The 12887-nt window shown below is 46.8% G+C and overlaps 1 protein-coding gene across 2 annotated transcripts in view; it reads right to left on the minus strand.

Annotated features, from left to right (window-relative positions):
* Positions 1-973: 973 nt before the first annotated feature.
* The window catches only part of LOC137532159 (acyl-coenzyme A thioesterase THEM4-like), a 66089-nt gene continuing 54175 nt past the window's right edge, over positions 974-12887 (minus strand). For both annotated transcript variants that reach the window (XM_068252372.1, XM_068252373.1), the window contains exons 6-7: positions 8856-8980; positions 974-2931 (exon numbers count right to left, since the gene is read on the minus strand). In XM_068252372.1, coding sequence (XP_068108473.1) covers positions 2879-2931; positions 8856-8980 — 178 coding nt within the window. In that variant the 3' untranslated portion in view covers positions 974-2878. The remainder of the gene's footprint in view (positions 2932-8855; positions 8981-12887) is intronic.

Raw genomic sequence — 12887 nt, forward strand, 5'->3', positions numbered from 1 at the left:
GACTTGTGCAGTAAATATCTCAAGAAATTGCAGTTCACAAAGATCGAGGGCCCTTTCACACTGGCGCGGTGCGTCGCGGCAATTTACTGCACTGCCACCGCAGGGCCATGAAAGTCTACGGGTGCTTTCATATTACCTGCGGCGCGCCGGAACTGCTCAATCTGACTCACTTCCAAAACGACTACGTTAGCGCGCGTATCGATGTACAGCGGCCCGGAATTCATGTAAGTCTATGGCGACACAATGATTTTAAAAATGTTGGCGGCAGCGACGCGCACGCATGGAAGCTTGCTTTTACAATTCGCTTCCACGTACTTCCTTATTTCCAAAACAGGAAGTGATCGCAAGCAAGCGTCACTTCCTGTTTGGCCAGATGAGGGAATACCGCATAATAGTGTGGTATTCCCTGAAGCCTTGTTTTTGGCGGTGCGATTGCCGCACCACAACGCTAATGCCAATCCGCAGTGTGAAGCTGGCCTAAAGCATTCGGTAAATCAAGTGTTCAGTATTTATCTCAAGCTCTGGCAAGCCGGTATCTCCATGCGGTAAAAGCTGACAGATGTAACCAATAAAGAGAGCTACATAGCCCTGCTTCTCACCCCATTTGATCCGATAAGGTACTTCAAAGGATACCAGATGTGACATGATGAGATAGACAAGGGTATGTACAGTGCCTAACACACAAATAACTATGCCGTGTTCCTTTTTTTATTTCTCTGCCTGAAAGAGTTAAATATCAGCTATGTACGTGGCTGACTCAGACAGGAAGTGACTACAGTGTGACCCTCACTGATTAGAAATTCCAACTATAAAACACTTTCCTAGCAGAAAATGGCTTCTGAGAGCAGGAAAGAGATAAAAAGGGGAATTTCTTATCAGTGAGGGTCACACTGTAGTCACTTCCTGTCTGAGTCAGGACTGAGTCAGCCACTTACATATCCGATATTTAACTCTTTCAGACAGAGAAAGAAAAAAAGGAACACGGCATAGTTATTTGTGTGTTAGGCACTGTACATACACGTCTATCTCATCATGTCACATCGGTTATCCTTTCAAGAACAGCAGAGCAGGAGTAGAAGACATTTAAAAAGGCTTTTCTGTATCCCTTTAGATGTGCATATCTATATACTGGCATACAGAAGAAAGACCTCTAGTTAGCACAAATGCACATCTAAAGGGATGCACCGGATAGAAAATTGCTCCACAGCTGGTAAAACTACCAGGCAGGGCTCAGTGTATTGAAGCATGTTTTTTTTTATATATTACCGAACTTCTACCGCAGACGGAAAACTCACTTAATTTGGGGTAAAAAGTGAAAAATACAGAATGCGGTATTTTACGGACCTAAATTATTTTACCAAACTGCCCTTGATGAATTGAAGCCATTCTCTGTGTGCAAAAACGTATCATTTTCACAGACAGCAGTACAAGATAGCTTACCGCTCTCTCTCTGCATCGGCAAAGGCAGAAGACACTCTCTGCCTGTGTCTTGATCCTGCTCCCCCCTCCCTCTGCTGAGCAGACACATTGCTCTGGCAACAGCTGAGTCCCTTCAGCAGAAAAGGAGGTGGGCGGAGTGAAGGCACTTGCCTTAAGCTACATTGTCGCCACCCGACAGGTCCAGTGACGTAGCCTTGACGACGTTGTTAAGCGACGCCTCTACCCGCTCATGACATCACGCGACTACACGACGGGCGCGAACAGGAAGCAAGCGATCACTCGCGGTACTTTGTGCAGAGTTGTCTGGGATCTTAACGATCCAATCCGCTGTGTTCATCGCTTAACGATGCACGATCGCCATGGGGGCAACATCGTTTAACATGCTAATGATAAACGATCGTCCCAGACGTCTGGTAACATCGCAGTGCATATCGCTTCGTGGGCACAAGGCTTTAGGGCAGAGACACACTGCAGAGCGCTTTTTTAATCCGTTTTCATTTTTAAAACCTGCTCCCATTGACTTGCAGTAAAATCGTGATCGCGCCGGAAGTAAATGGGAGTGTGTTTTTAAAAGCGTAAAACGTTCTGCAGTGCCCTAAGGCAGGAGTCACACTCGTCTGTTTTTCTGTGTGTTCTTTTGCATAGAAAAACTGAAAACCAATGTTAAAGGGGAACTGAAGTGAGAGGGATATGGAGGCTGCCATATTTATTTCCTTTTAAACAATACCAGTTGCCTGGCAGCCCTGCTGATCTATTTGGTTGCAAAATTGTCCGAATAACAGATCTTGTCAGGTCTCACAATAATGTCAGAAACCCCTGATCTGTTGCATGCTTGTTCAGGGGCTATGGCTAATAGTATTAAAGGCAGATAGTAAGCAGGGCTGCCAGGCAAATAGTATTGCTTAAAAGGAAATTAATATGGCAGCCTCCAAATCCCTCTTGTCTTTTAATCAATAGGATAGTTAAAAACTTGATTGCATTTTTCACATGCAGAAAAACGCACACAGAAAACTGAAAGACAAGTGTGATGCCTGCCTCAGAGAGCTTCAGTCAGCAATAATTACACTTGTCATTAGCCAACTAAAGCTTTTGAAGCTCAAACAGCGTTTCAGGCACGAATGAAAAATTTGTTCGGCTTGACAAGAAACAAGTGCTGTTTGGGATGAGCCAAAAAGCCTTCTAAACATGAGCGTGGACTCCCCTGGAGTGTGTGCGTTTGTGAGCTGGTCTGGAACAGCGCTGAGGGAGGATCTTCACTACAGAATGTTATTTGTAAAGAGAAAAAACAAAAATGGTGATGAAACTGATGAAACTACAGTACTAAGCATGACTGCCATCTAACAGGGCACCACCATGGCTGTGACCAAACAGTAGAGGATCCTGAAGACCACTGATGGTTCTGCGCTGCCACGGCCTCTCTTCTGACGTCTGGACTGTCCTACAATTTACTCTGAGATTTGGCATCATAGGCATCCACCATAATAAACAGAGCTGGAACGTGAGAAAAGAGGGATTATAGACAGTGACGATTGTAATCAGCTAATTACAATTTACGCAAAATTTACGCAAAATTTCATGTACATTTTCGCAATAACTCCTATAAGTAATTACAAATTGTTTATTCAATTGATTTTGTACAATCATTAGTAATTTCGCATAATTTGTGCGAATTTCGTGCCGGCGGTGAATAGCAATGGGGGCCATACATGCTATTGTCACAAACATTGCTACATATGTTAAGGAGAATACTGGATACAAGTCGAAAAAAAAATATTTTCAAAAAGACCTTGTAGTTTTTGAGAAAATTAATTTTAACAATGCAAAGACCATTTTTTTTTACGGATTAGGCCACTGCAGCTTTAGGCCTTACTTTAGGCCTCACTGCAGGGCTGCACAACTCAGCAAACAAGTGATCCCCCCCCCCTTTTCTGCCCACCAAAAATCGCAGCGCTGTACACAGTAAATGTCTCCTAGCGGCCACTGGGAGACTGATGACAGAGCGGAGCATTGGCGCGCGCGTCCTCCTGCAAAACTCAGCCCCAGGACTTGACGCCAATTGGCGTTAGGTGGTCCTGGGGCTGCCACCGCGGTCACACCCATCGCCGTGATGCGGTTGTAAACAGGTTAAAAAACATTTTTTCTTTGCATTTTTTAAATCGATTTTCTCAAAAACTACAAGGTGCTTTTGAAAAAAAAAAATATTTTTTTTTGACTAGTACCCACTTATTCTCCTTAACCATCAGCCTTCAGTCGTTTTCACTTTATGCATCCGAGCAATGTTCACCTCCCATTCATTAGCCTATAACTTTATCACTACCTATCACAATTAACTGATCTATATCTTGTTTTTTCCGCCACCAATTAGGCTTTCTTTGGGTGGTACATTTTGCTAAGAGCTACTTTAAAATGGCAATTACAAGCCAGGATTGCAGCAGGGAGTGGCAGAAACAGCACAGAGGGGCCTAGGAGAACATAATGAATAGAATGGTATGCTTTTTATTGTAAGAATTTTAGAGTACAAATTATCTTTAACCCTCCTGGGGGCAGCGCATCCGTTTTTTTGAAATTTTTTTCTTTACAATCATGTAGCGAGCCTGTGCAGCGGCATCCCCCTACCCTCTTCGATCGCCATGGCGACATGACGTCACTGACGTCATGGACGTCGTGACGTCTAAGGGAGTCCCGATCCACCCCTCAGCGCTGCCTGGCGCTGATAGGCCAGGCAACGCACGGGGTCTAGGGGGGGGGGGGGGCTCTACAGCGCGGCGGATAGCGGCCAATCGGCGTGGGGCGGCGGCGCAAATCAGGGCCTGAGAAAACCTCTTGCGTGGCTTACCCCGAACTACGTTCGGGGTTACCGCCAGGAAGGTTAACATGTACGCTTATAGGGACGTAGGGGGACGTAAGCGGCATAAAAAGCGAGGCTTCCGAGAGAAGCGGTTGCTTTTCTGCTGGGGAAAGGAATCCATGATCGGGCACCATGTCCCGATTCATTGATTCCTGGGCTAACAATCCGCGGCCGGGAGCACGCGTGAACGCGCGCGATCGGCCGCGGGAGTGCACATGGTCTTCTGGATGTAGCCTCTAAATGGTTAACATATGTAGCAATTTTGGTAGCAATAGCATGTGTGTGGGCTTTGCTATTAATAGCTAAATTCAGCAAAAAATTACCCAAAAAGTAGGCAAAATTATGAATGATTACAATTACATATGAAACTAATTACAATTTTCCCCAAAAATTCCCATTACTATTATGATGCGTAATTGCGCATTACAATGCGTAATTACGCATAGGCATAATTTCTGCTCATCACTAACAATAGAATGCTGTACAGAGGAGGAGACATCGCAGGACAGAGAGGAATGTCGGGACTGCTACTAAAAACTACTAGGGATGTCAGACTCCATTCCTCGAGGGCCGAGATCCTCACACATTTTTGGCATGGCTCAAATTAACTGATGGGTGTGAATCAGGAAAGGTGTGGTTGGTTCACCAAGCGGAACACTTTCCTCCATTTCTCAGTCCACCCTAGTGGAAGCAGTAGAGTGTTGTACTGTGTTAGCCATCAGTAGAAGCAGGAAGTACTGAATTAGGAGGATACCGTTTTATTGGCTAACTTAGAGGGAACAAAGAAAGACTAATAAGCCTTCTTCAGACTTTGTTCCTGTATACTGACAAGATGTTAAAGAGAACCAGAGATGAAGCACCCTCTTGTATTTTACCTTAAAAATCAGTGGGAGCATGATAGTAAACACCTAATCTGCTCTTTGTTTCATTGTTCTCTGTTTAACCTGACTGTTATCACCTCTGATAAGAATCCCCGACTGAGCACTCAGTCTAGCTTTGCTACGGAAAGATTATAGCTGAGTCTGTCTTCTCTGGTGTTTTTTCAAGCCCAAGCCTGCCCCCTTGTGGCTCTGCTATAATTATTCCCTGCAAAGCCAGACTGAATGCTCAGTCCGGGATTCTTATCACAGCTGATAACAGACACTTTTAGCAGCGAGGATGAAACAGAGAGCAGGGTAGGTGTTTTCTCTAATGTTCTTTTTGATATATATGGTAAAATACGCAAGGGTGCTTCGTCTCTGGTTCCCTTTAACCTTGTTTAGCAGCACGGACATGAGTCTGCTTCTGTTATGGCCGCAGGGACGCAAGACTAGGGTTCGTGCAGTTTGCAGGGCTGTGCAAGCGATCATGTGGGCGAAACCCCACGAACAATAGTCCCGGAGAGAGGGGAGATTGGTGGCAGGGGACAGAAGTCCCTTGAGCCAATCCGTTCTTGTACAGTGAGAATGATCACTGTTTTTGTTCAAAAACAGTGACCATTCTCAAATTGTGCTGCCGCGCTCCCTTCCACTCTTTCGTTCTTGCCACTCCCGCCACCTATCGTTAGATTAATGAACTATAACCCCTGCTAAAACGCTGCACCCCGCGGCAAAACGAGGGGTTTATACTCCCCAAATCCCCCCTGCAAAATTCACGACTTTCTTGGTCGTGGATTTTGCTGCTCATGGAGGCAGAGCTTTCAGCTGCAGCTCTGCCTCCATGCGTGTCAATCGCCGCGCAGATCTCCGCCTCTACCCCGCCCCTCTCTGTGAAGGAAGATTGAGAGGGGCGGGGAGAGGCGGCGATCAGTCGGGATTGATGCGCTGAGAGGCAGAGCTACAGCCATAAGCTCTGCCTCATCAGGAAGCGCTCCCTCGAGGTAGGAGAGGGGATTTGGGGGGTATAAACCCCTCGTTTTGCCGCAGGATAGCGGCGTTTTAGCATGGGTTATAGTTCTTAACATGGCTGCATGTTAAAAAAATGAATTTAGACTCGTTTCACAGTCTCTTTAAGCCATCTAATGACATTTATTTATATTTGTAAAAGAATGTTTCTCCTCCAAATGTCCAGTGTATGTAAGCTGTATTCTTACATCTTGTCAGTATACAGGAACAAAGTCCGAAGATGGCTTATTAGCCACTAACGATCCAATTTCTAGCGAAAAATCGTTTGAGCGATTATTCATCAGAAGTGAAATCGTTCACTACACCATCAACGATCCAATGTTTGCTTCCTATCTAACCAAAATTTCGATTTTTTTCGTCGGTTGTGATAGACGAAAATCCAACGACGTTTTTATAATCATTCCTAATCGATTGTGCCCATCAAAGGAGATTATTGACAACAATCAGATTCGAATTTCTGATCAATCGAACTATTTTTCGCTAGAAATCGGACTATATAGTGGCCACCTTTACTTTATTACCTCTAAGTTAGCCAATAAATGGTATCTTCCTAAATAAATACAAAAACGACTTGCTTGTCAGTCCATCCTAAACACTGGCATGGATATGGCCCACAAGGAATGGAGTTAAACACCTGTGAAATAGAGGATGACAAAACTAGAGGACAAAAAAGAATAACGCAAAGGAGGAGACAAGGAGAAATCACAGGACTGACATGCGAGGAGACAAGAAGGATATGATGGAATGACGGCACAGAAGATTAGGAGGAATGACGAGGGAGACAGGACAGAGATTGGGAAGAAGGAATGAATTAAAGTGTACCAGAGCTCACTTAATTAACCTCCTTAGCGGTAACCCCGTGCTGGACACGGGGTAAGCCGCTCAGGAGGATTTCTTAGGCCCCGCTGGGCCGATCTGCATAATTTTTTTTTTATACACGCAGCTAGCACTTTGCTAGCTGCGTGTTACTTACGATCGCCACCGCCCCGCGCCGATTCACCGCTACCAGCCACATCAGAGGGTGCCCCCCCCCGAGACCCGTGCGCTGCCTGGCCAATCAGTGCCAGGCAGCGCTGAGGGGTGGATCGGGACTCCCTCTGCCGTTGATGACGTCTGTGACGTCATCGCGCGTGTCGCCATGGCGACGGGGGAAGCCCTCATGGAAATCCCGTTCAGAACGGGATTTCCGGATGGGCATACGCGCCGGCGGAGATCGGCGCGTACTGGGGGACGCCGCAGGGAAGGGGGAAGCATGTAGCTAGCTAGTGCTAGGCTAGCTACATGCTAAAAAAATAAATAAAAAAAAGTGAAAAAAATCCTCCCTCAGCCGCATTTATCATACCGCCAGGGAGGTTAAAAAGATTTATAACATACCTGGGAATTCCTCCAGCCCCATCTGCCTGGATTGCTCCCACGCCGCCGTCCTCTGCTGACCACAGCTGCAGTACCGGGTCCCGTCACTTCTGTCAGTCGGAGCCAGACTATGCAGGAGAAGTGCGCCCTCTATGTATCTCTCTGGCGGTCGCGGGAGAGATACGTAGAGGGCGCACTTCTCTTACGTCAGACTAGACACAGGAGGACAGCGGCGTGGGAGCGATCCAGGCGGATGGGGCTGGAGGAAGCCCCAGTATGTATAAATCTTTTTTAGTAAAGTGAGCTTTGGTACACTTTAAGTTAGAAGAATGATACGCTGTCACTAGTGGCATTGGAGGCGATATGACAGAATAGACGTCAGAGCAGGGAGGACTGACATTAAATGCAGGGCTGTGGAGTCAGAGTTGGAGTCGGAGCAACTTTGGGTACTTGGAGTTGGTGGTTTCATAAACTGAGGAGTCAGAGTTGGATGATTTTTGTACCAAATCCACAGCCCTGGTAAGTATTAACCTCCCTGGCGGTCCATTAAAACCGCCAGGGGGCAGCGCAGCACTTGAAATCGTTTTTTTTTAAATCATGTAGCTAGCCTAGCGTTAGCTACATGATAGCCGCTGTGCAGCGGCATCCCCCCTCCCCTTCCAATCGCCTCCGGCGATCAGAGCCAACAGGAAATCCCGTTCAGAACGGGATTTCCTGTTTGGCTTCCCCCATCGCCATGGATGACATCATTGATGTCATCCACGTCATGGCGTCGGAGGGAGTCCCGAAATCCCCTTAGCGCTGCCTGGCGATTGGTTTGAACACGCAGCTAGCAAAGTGCTAGCTGCGTGTAACACAAAAAAATTATGCAAATCGGCCCACCAGGGCCTGAAAAATCCTCCGCGGCGGCTTAGAGCTCGGGCTTACCGCCAGGGAGGTTACACTAAGGAGTCTGAGCCATTTTGGGTACCTGGAGTTGGAGGTTTCATAAACTTTGGAGTCGGAGTCGCATGATTTTTGTACCGACTCCACAGCCCTGATTATTTGACAGCTGTACGGTGTGACTGGCAGAGGATGAGGTAAGAGGAATGATGGATCTACCAGAGGAGGCCACTAGTGATAGAGAAGAATGATACATTAGCAGGAGAAGAGATGACATGATTGCAAGGAAGAGAAGAACAACAAAGTAAACATAGCCTGACTGATTGGGGAGGAAAGGCAGGCTAGAAAGGAAATGAGGGCCTGAGGAACAGAAGTGAAATTCTAGAACATTCCACCTTATGACCACCAGCCAGCTCTACAATAAAACAGAAGACTTAGTCATTCCTCACCGGTGGCATCATTGTGCACCACGGCGCCATCGTGGCTGCGGACCTGGCAGCTGGTGTAGACTTTGCGCCCTTCAATCTTGTCCACTTGGCTGTCTATGAGAACCGTCGTTCCCAATGGAATGGGGCTGAGGGACAGGAGATGGAAACGCTGTCAGTCTCAGTCATGCCCATTTATGAATCACCCCAAAATTACCATCTTCTCTTTCGGGTCCCTAAATGCCTGCTAGATGTAAGGAAGCCGCCATTTCCTACTAAATTTGAAACCCTGATTTTTTTTTACCCAGCAGCTACCAAGCATATTAAGGCAGGAAGGCCTCTTTTCTACGAGCAGCTCAAGGCGATAAATCCACCGCATGTCAGCTGCTGTCTTTCACCGGCCCGGCATTTGCTTGCGCTTGGCATAGGCAGTGGAGAGACAGCCCCTCCCCCATGTAGTTGCATCTGCGCACAAGTTTATACTACTAGTGTGCTGCACTTACTTGCTATAGGAGGAGTCTGGTGCTGGTGTCTGTACTATTAGTGTGGCGCACTTACTTGCTATAGGCAGAGACTGGTGCTGGTGTTTGTACTATTAGTGCGGCGCACTTACTTGCAATAGGCGGAGACTGGTGCTGGTGTCTGTACTATTAGTGTGGCGCACTTACTTGCTATAGGCAGAGACTGGTGCTGGTGTTTGTACTATTAGTGCGGCGCACTTACTTGCTATAGGCAGAGACTGGTGCTGGTGTCTGTACTATTAGTGTGCTGACTTACTTGCTATAGGCAGAGACTGGTGCTGGTGTCTGTACTATTAGTGTGCTGCACTTACTTGCTATAGCAGAGACTGGTGCTGGTGTCTGTACTATTAGTGTGGCGCACTTACTTGCTATATGCAGAGACTGGTGCTGGTGTCTGTACTATTAGTGTGGCTGCACTTACTTGCTATAGTAGAGACTGGTGCTGGTGTTTGTACTATTAGTGTGGCCCACTTACTTGCTATAGCAGAGACTGGTGCTGGTGTCTGTACTATTAGTGTGGCGCACTTACTTGCTATAGGCAGAGACTGGTGCTGGTGTCTGTACTATTAGTGTGGCCCACTTACTTGCTATAGGCAGAGACTGGTGCTGATGTCTGTACTATTAGTGTGGCGCACTTACTTGCTATAGGCAGAGACTGGTGCTGGTGTCTGTACTATTAGTGTGGCGCACTTACTTGCTATAGCAGAGACTGGTGCTGGTGTCTGTACTATTAGTGTGGCGCACTTACTTGCTATAGGCAGAGACTGGTGCTGGTGTCTGTACTATTAGTGTGGCCCACTTACTTGCTATAGGCGGAGACTGGTGCTGGTGTCTGTACTATTAGTGTGGCGCACTTACTTGCTATAGGCAGAGACTGGTGCTGGTGTTTGTACTACTAGTGTGCTGCACTTACTTGCTATAGCAGAGACTGGTGCTGCTGTCTGTACTATTAGTGTGGCACACTTACTTGCTATAGTAGAGACTGGTGCTGGTGTTTGTACTATTAGTGTGTCACACTTACTTGCTATAGTTGGAGACTGTTGCTGGTGTCTGTACTATTAGTGTAGCGCACTTACTTGCTATAGGCAGAGACTGGTGCTGGTGTCTGTACTATTAGTGTGGTGCACTTACTTGCTATAGCAGAGACTGGTGCTGGTGTCTGTACTATTAGTGTGGTGCACTTACTTGCTATAGCAGAGACTGGTGCTGGTGTCTGTACTATTAGTGTGGCGCACTTACTTGCTATAGCAGAGACTGGTGCTGGTGTCTGTACTATTAGTGTAGCGCACTTACTTGCTATAGCAAAAAATGGTGCTGGTGTCTGTACTATTAGTGTGGTGCACTTACTTGCTATAGCAGAGACTGGTGCTGGTGTCTGTACTATTAGTGTGCTGCACTTACTTGCTATAGCAGAGACTGGTGCTGGTGTCTGTACTATTAGTGTGGCGCACTTACTTGCTATAGCGGAGACTGGTGCTGGTGTCTGTACTATTAGTGTAGTGCACTTACTTGCTATAGGCAGAGACTGGTGCTGGTGTTTGCTATAGCAAGTAAGTGTACCACACTAATAGTACAAACACCAGCACCAGTCTCTGCCTATAGCAAGTAAGTGCACTACACTAATAGTACAGACACCAGCACCAGTCTCCGCTATAGCAAGTAAGTGCGCCACACTAATAGTACAGACACCAGCACCAGTCTCCGCTATAGCAAGTAAGTGCGCCACACTAATAGTACAGACACCAGCACCAGTCTCTGCTATAGCAAGTAAGTGCAGCACACTAATAGTACAGACACCAGCACCAGTCTCTGCTATAGCAAGTAAGTGCACCACACTAATAGTACAGACACCAGCACCATTTTTTGCTATAGCAAGTAAGTGCACCACACTAATAGTACAAACACCAGCACCAGTCTCTGCCTATAGCAAGTAAGTGCGCTACACTAATAGTACAGACACCAGCAACAGTCTCCAACTATAGCAAGTAAGTGTGACACACTAATAGTACAGACACCAGCACCAGTCTCTGCCTATAGCAAGTAAGTGCGCCACACTAATAGTACAGACACCAGCACCAGTCTCTGCCTATAGCAAGTAAGTGCGCTACACTAATAGTACAGACACCAGCAACAGTCTCTGCCTATAGCAAGTAAGAGAGCCACACTAATAGTACAGACACCAGCACCAGTCTCTGCCTATAGCAAGTAAGTGCGCCACACTAATAGTACAGACACCAGCACCAGTCTCTGCCTATAGCAAGTAAGTGGGCCACACTAATAGTACAGACACCAGCACCAGTCTCTGCTATAGCAAGTAAGTGCGCCACACTAATAGTACAGACACCAACACCAGTCTCTGCCTATAGCAAGTAAGTGCGCCACACTAATAGTACAGACACCAGCACCAGTCTCTGCTATAGCAAGTAAGTGCGCCACACTAATAGTACAGACACCAGCACCAGTCTCTGCTATAGCAAGTAAGTACGCCACACTAATAGTACAGACACCAGCACCAGTCTCTGCTATAGCAAGTAAGTGCGCTACACTAATAGTACAGACACCAGCACCAGTCTCTGCTATAGCAAGTAAGTGCACCACACTAATAGTACAGACACCAGCACCAGTCTCTGCTATAGCAAGTAAGTGCGCCACACTAATAGTACAGACACCAGCACCAGTCTCCGCCTATAGCAAGTAAGTGCACCACACTAATAGTACAGACACCAGCACCAGTCTCTGCTATAGCAAGTAAGTGCAGCACACTAATAGTACAGACACCAGCACCAGTCTCTGCTATAGCAAGTAAGTGTACCACACTAATAGTACAGAGACTGGTGCTGGTGTCTGTACTATTAGTGTGCTGCACTTACTTGCTATAGCAGAGACCGGTGCTGGTGTCTGTACTATTAGTGTGGTGCACTTACTTGCTATAGGCGGAGACTGGTGCTGGTGTCTGTACTATTAGTGTGGCGCACTTACTTGCTATAGCAGAGACTGGTGCTGGTGTCTGTACTATTAGTGTGGCGCACTTACTTGCTATAGCAGAGACTGGTGCTGGTGTCTGTACTATTAGTGTGGCCCACTTACTTGCTATAGGCAGAGACTGGTGCTGGTGTCTGTACTATTAGTGTAGCGCACTTACTTGCTATAGGCAGAGACTGGTGCTGGTGTCTGTACTATTAGTGTGGCGCACTTACCTACTATAGTAGAGACTGGTGCTGGTGTCTGTACTATTAGTGTGGCGCACTTACTTGCTATAGCAGAGACTGGTGCTGGTGTCTGTACTATTAGTGTGCTGCACTTACTTGCTATAGCAGAGACTGGTGCTGGTGTCTGTACTATTAGTGTGGCGCACTTACTTGCTATAGCAGAGACTGGTGCTGGTGTCTGTACTATTAGTGTGGCCCACTTACTTGCTATAGGCAGAGACTGGTGCTGGTGTCTGTACTATTAGTGTGGCGCACTTACTTGCTATAGCGGAGACTGGTGCTGGTGTCTGTACTATTAGTGTGGCGCACTTACTTGCTATAGCAGA

This window comes from Hyperolius riggenbachi, chromosome 9, assembly GCF_040937935.1.
Source record: "Hyperolius riggenbachi isolate aHypRig1 chromosome 9, aHypRig1.pri, whole genome shotgun sequence".
NCBI lineage: Eukaryota > Metazoa > Chordata > Amphibia > Anura > Hyperoliidae > Hyperolius > Hyperolius riggenbachi.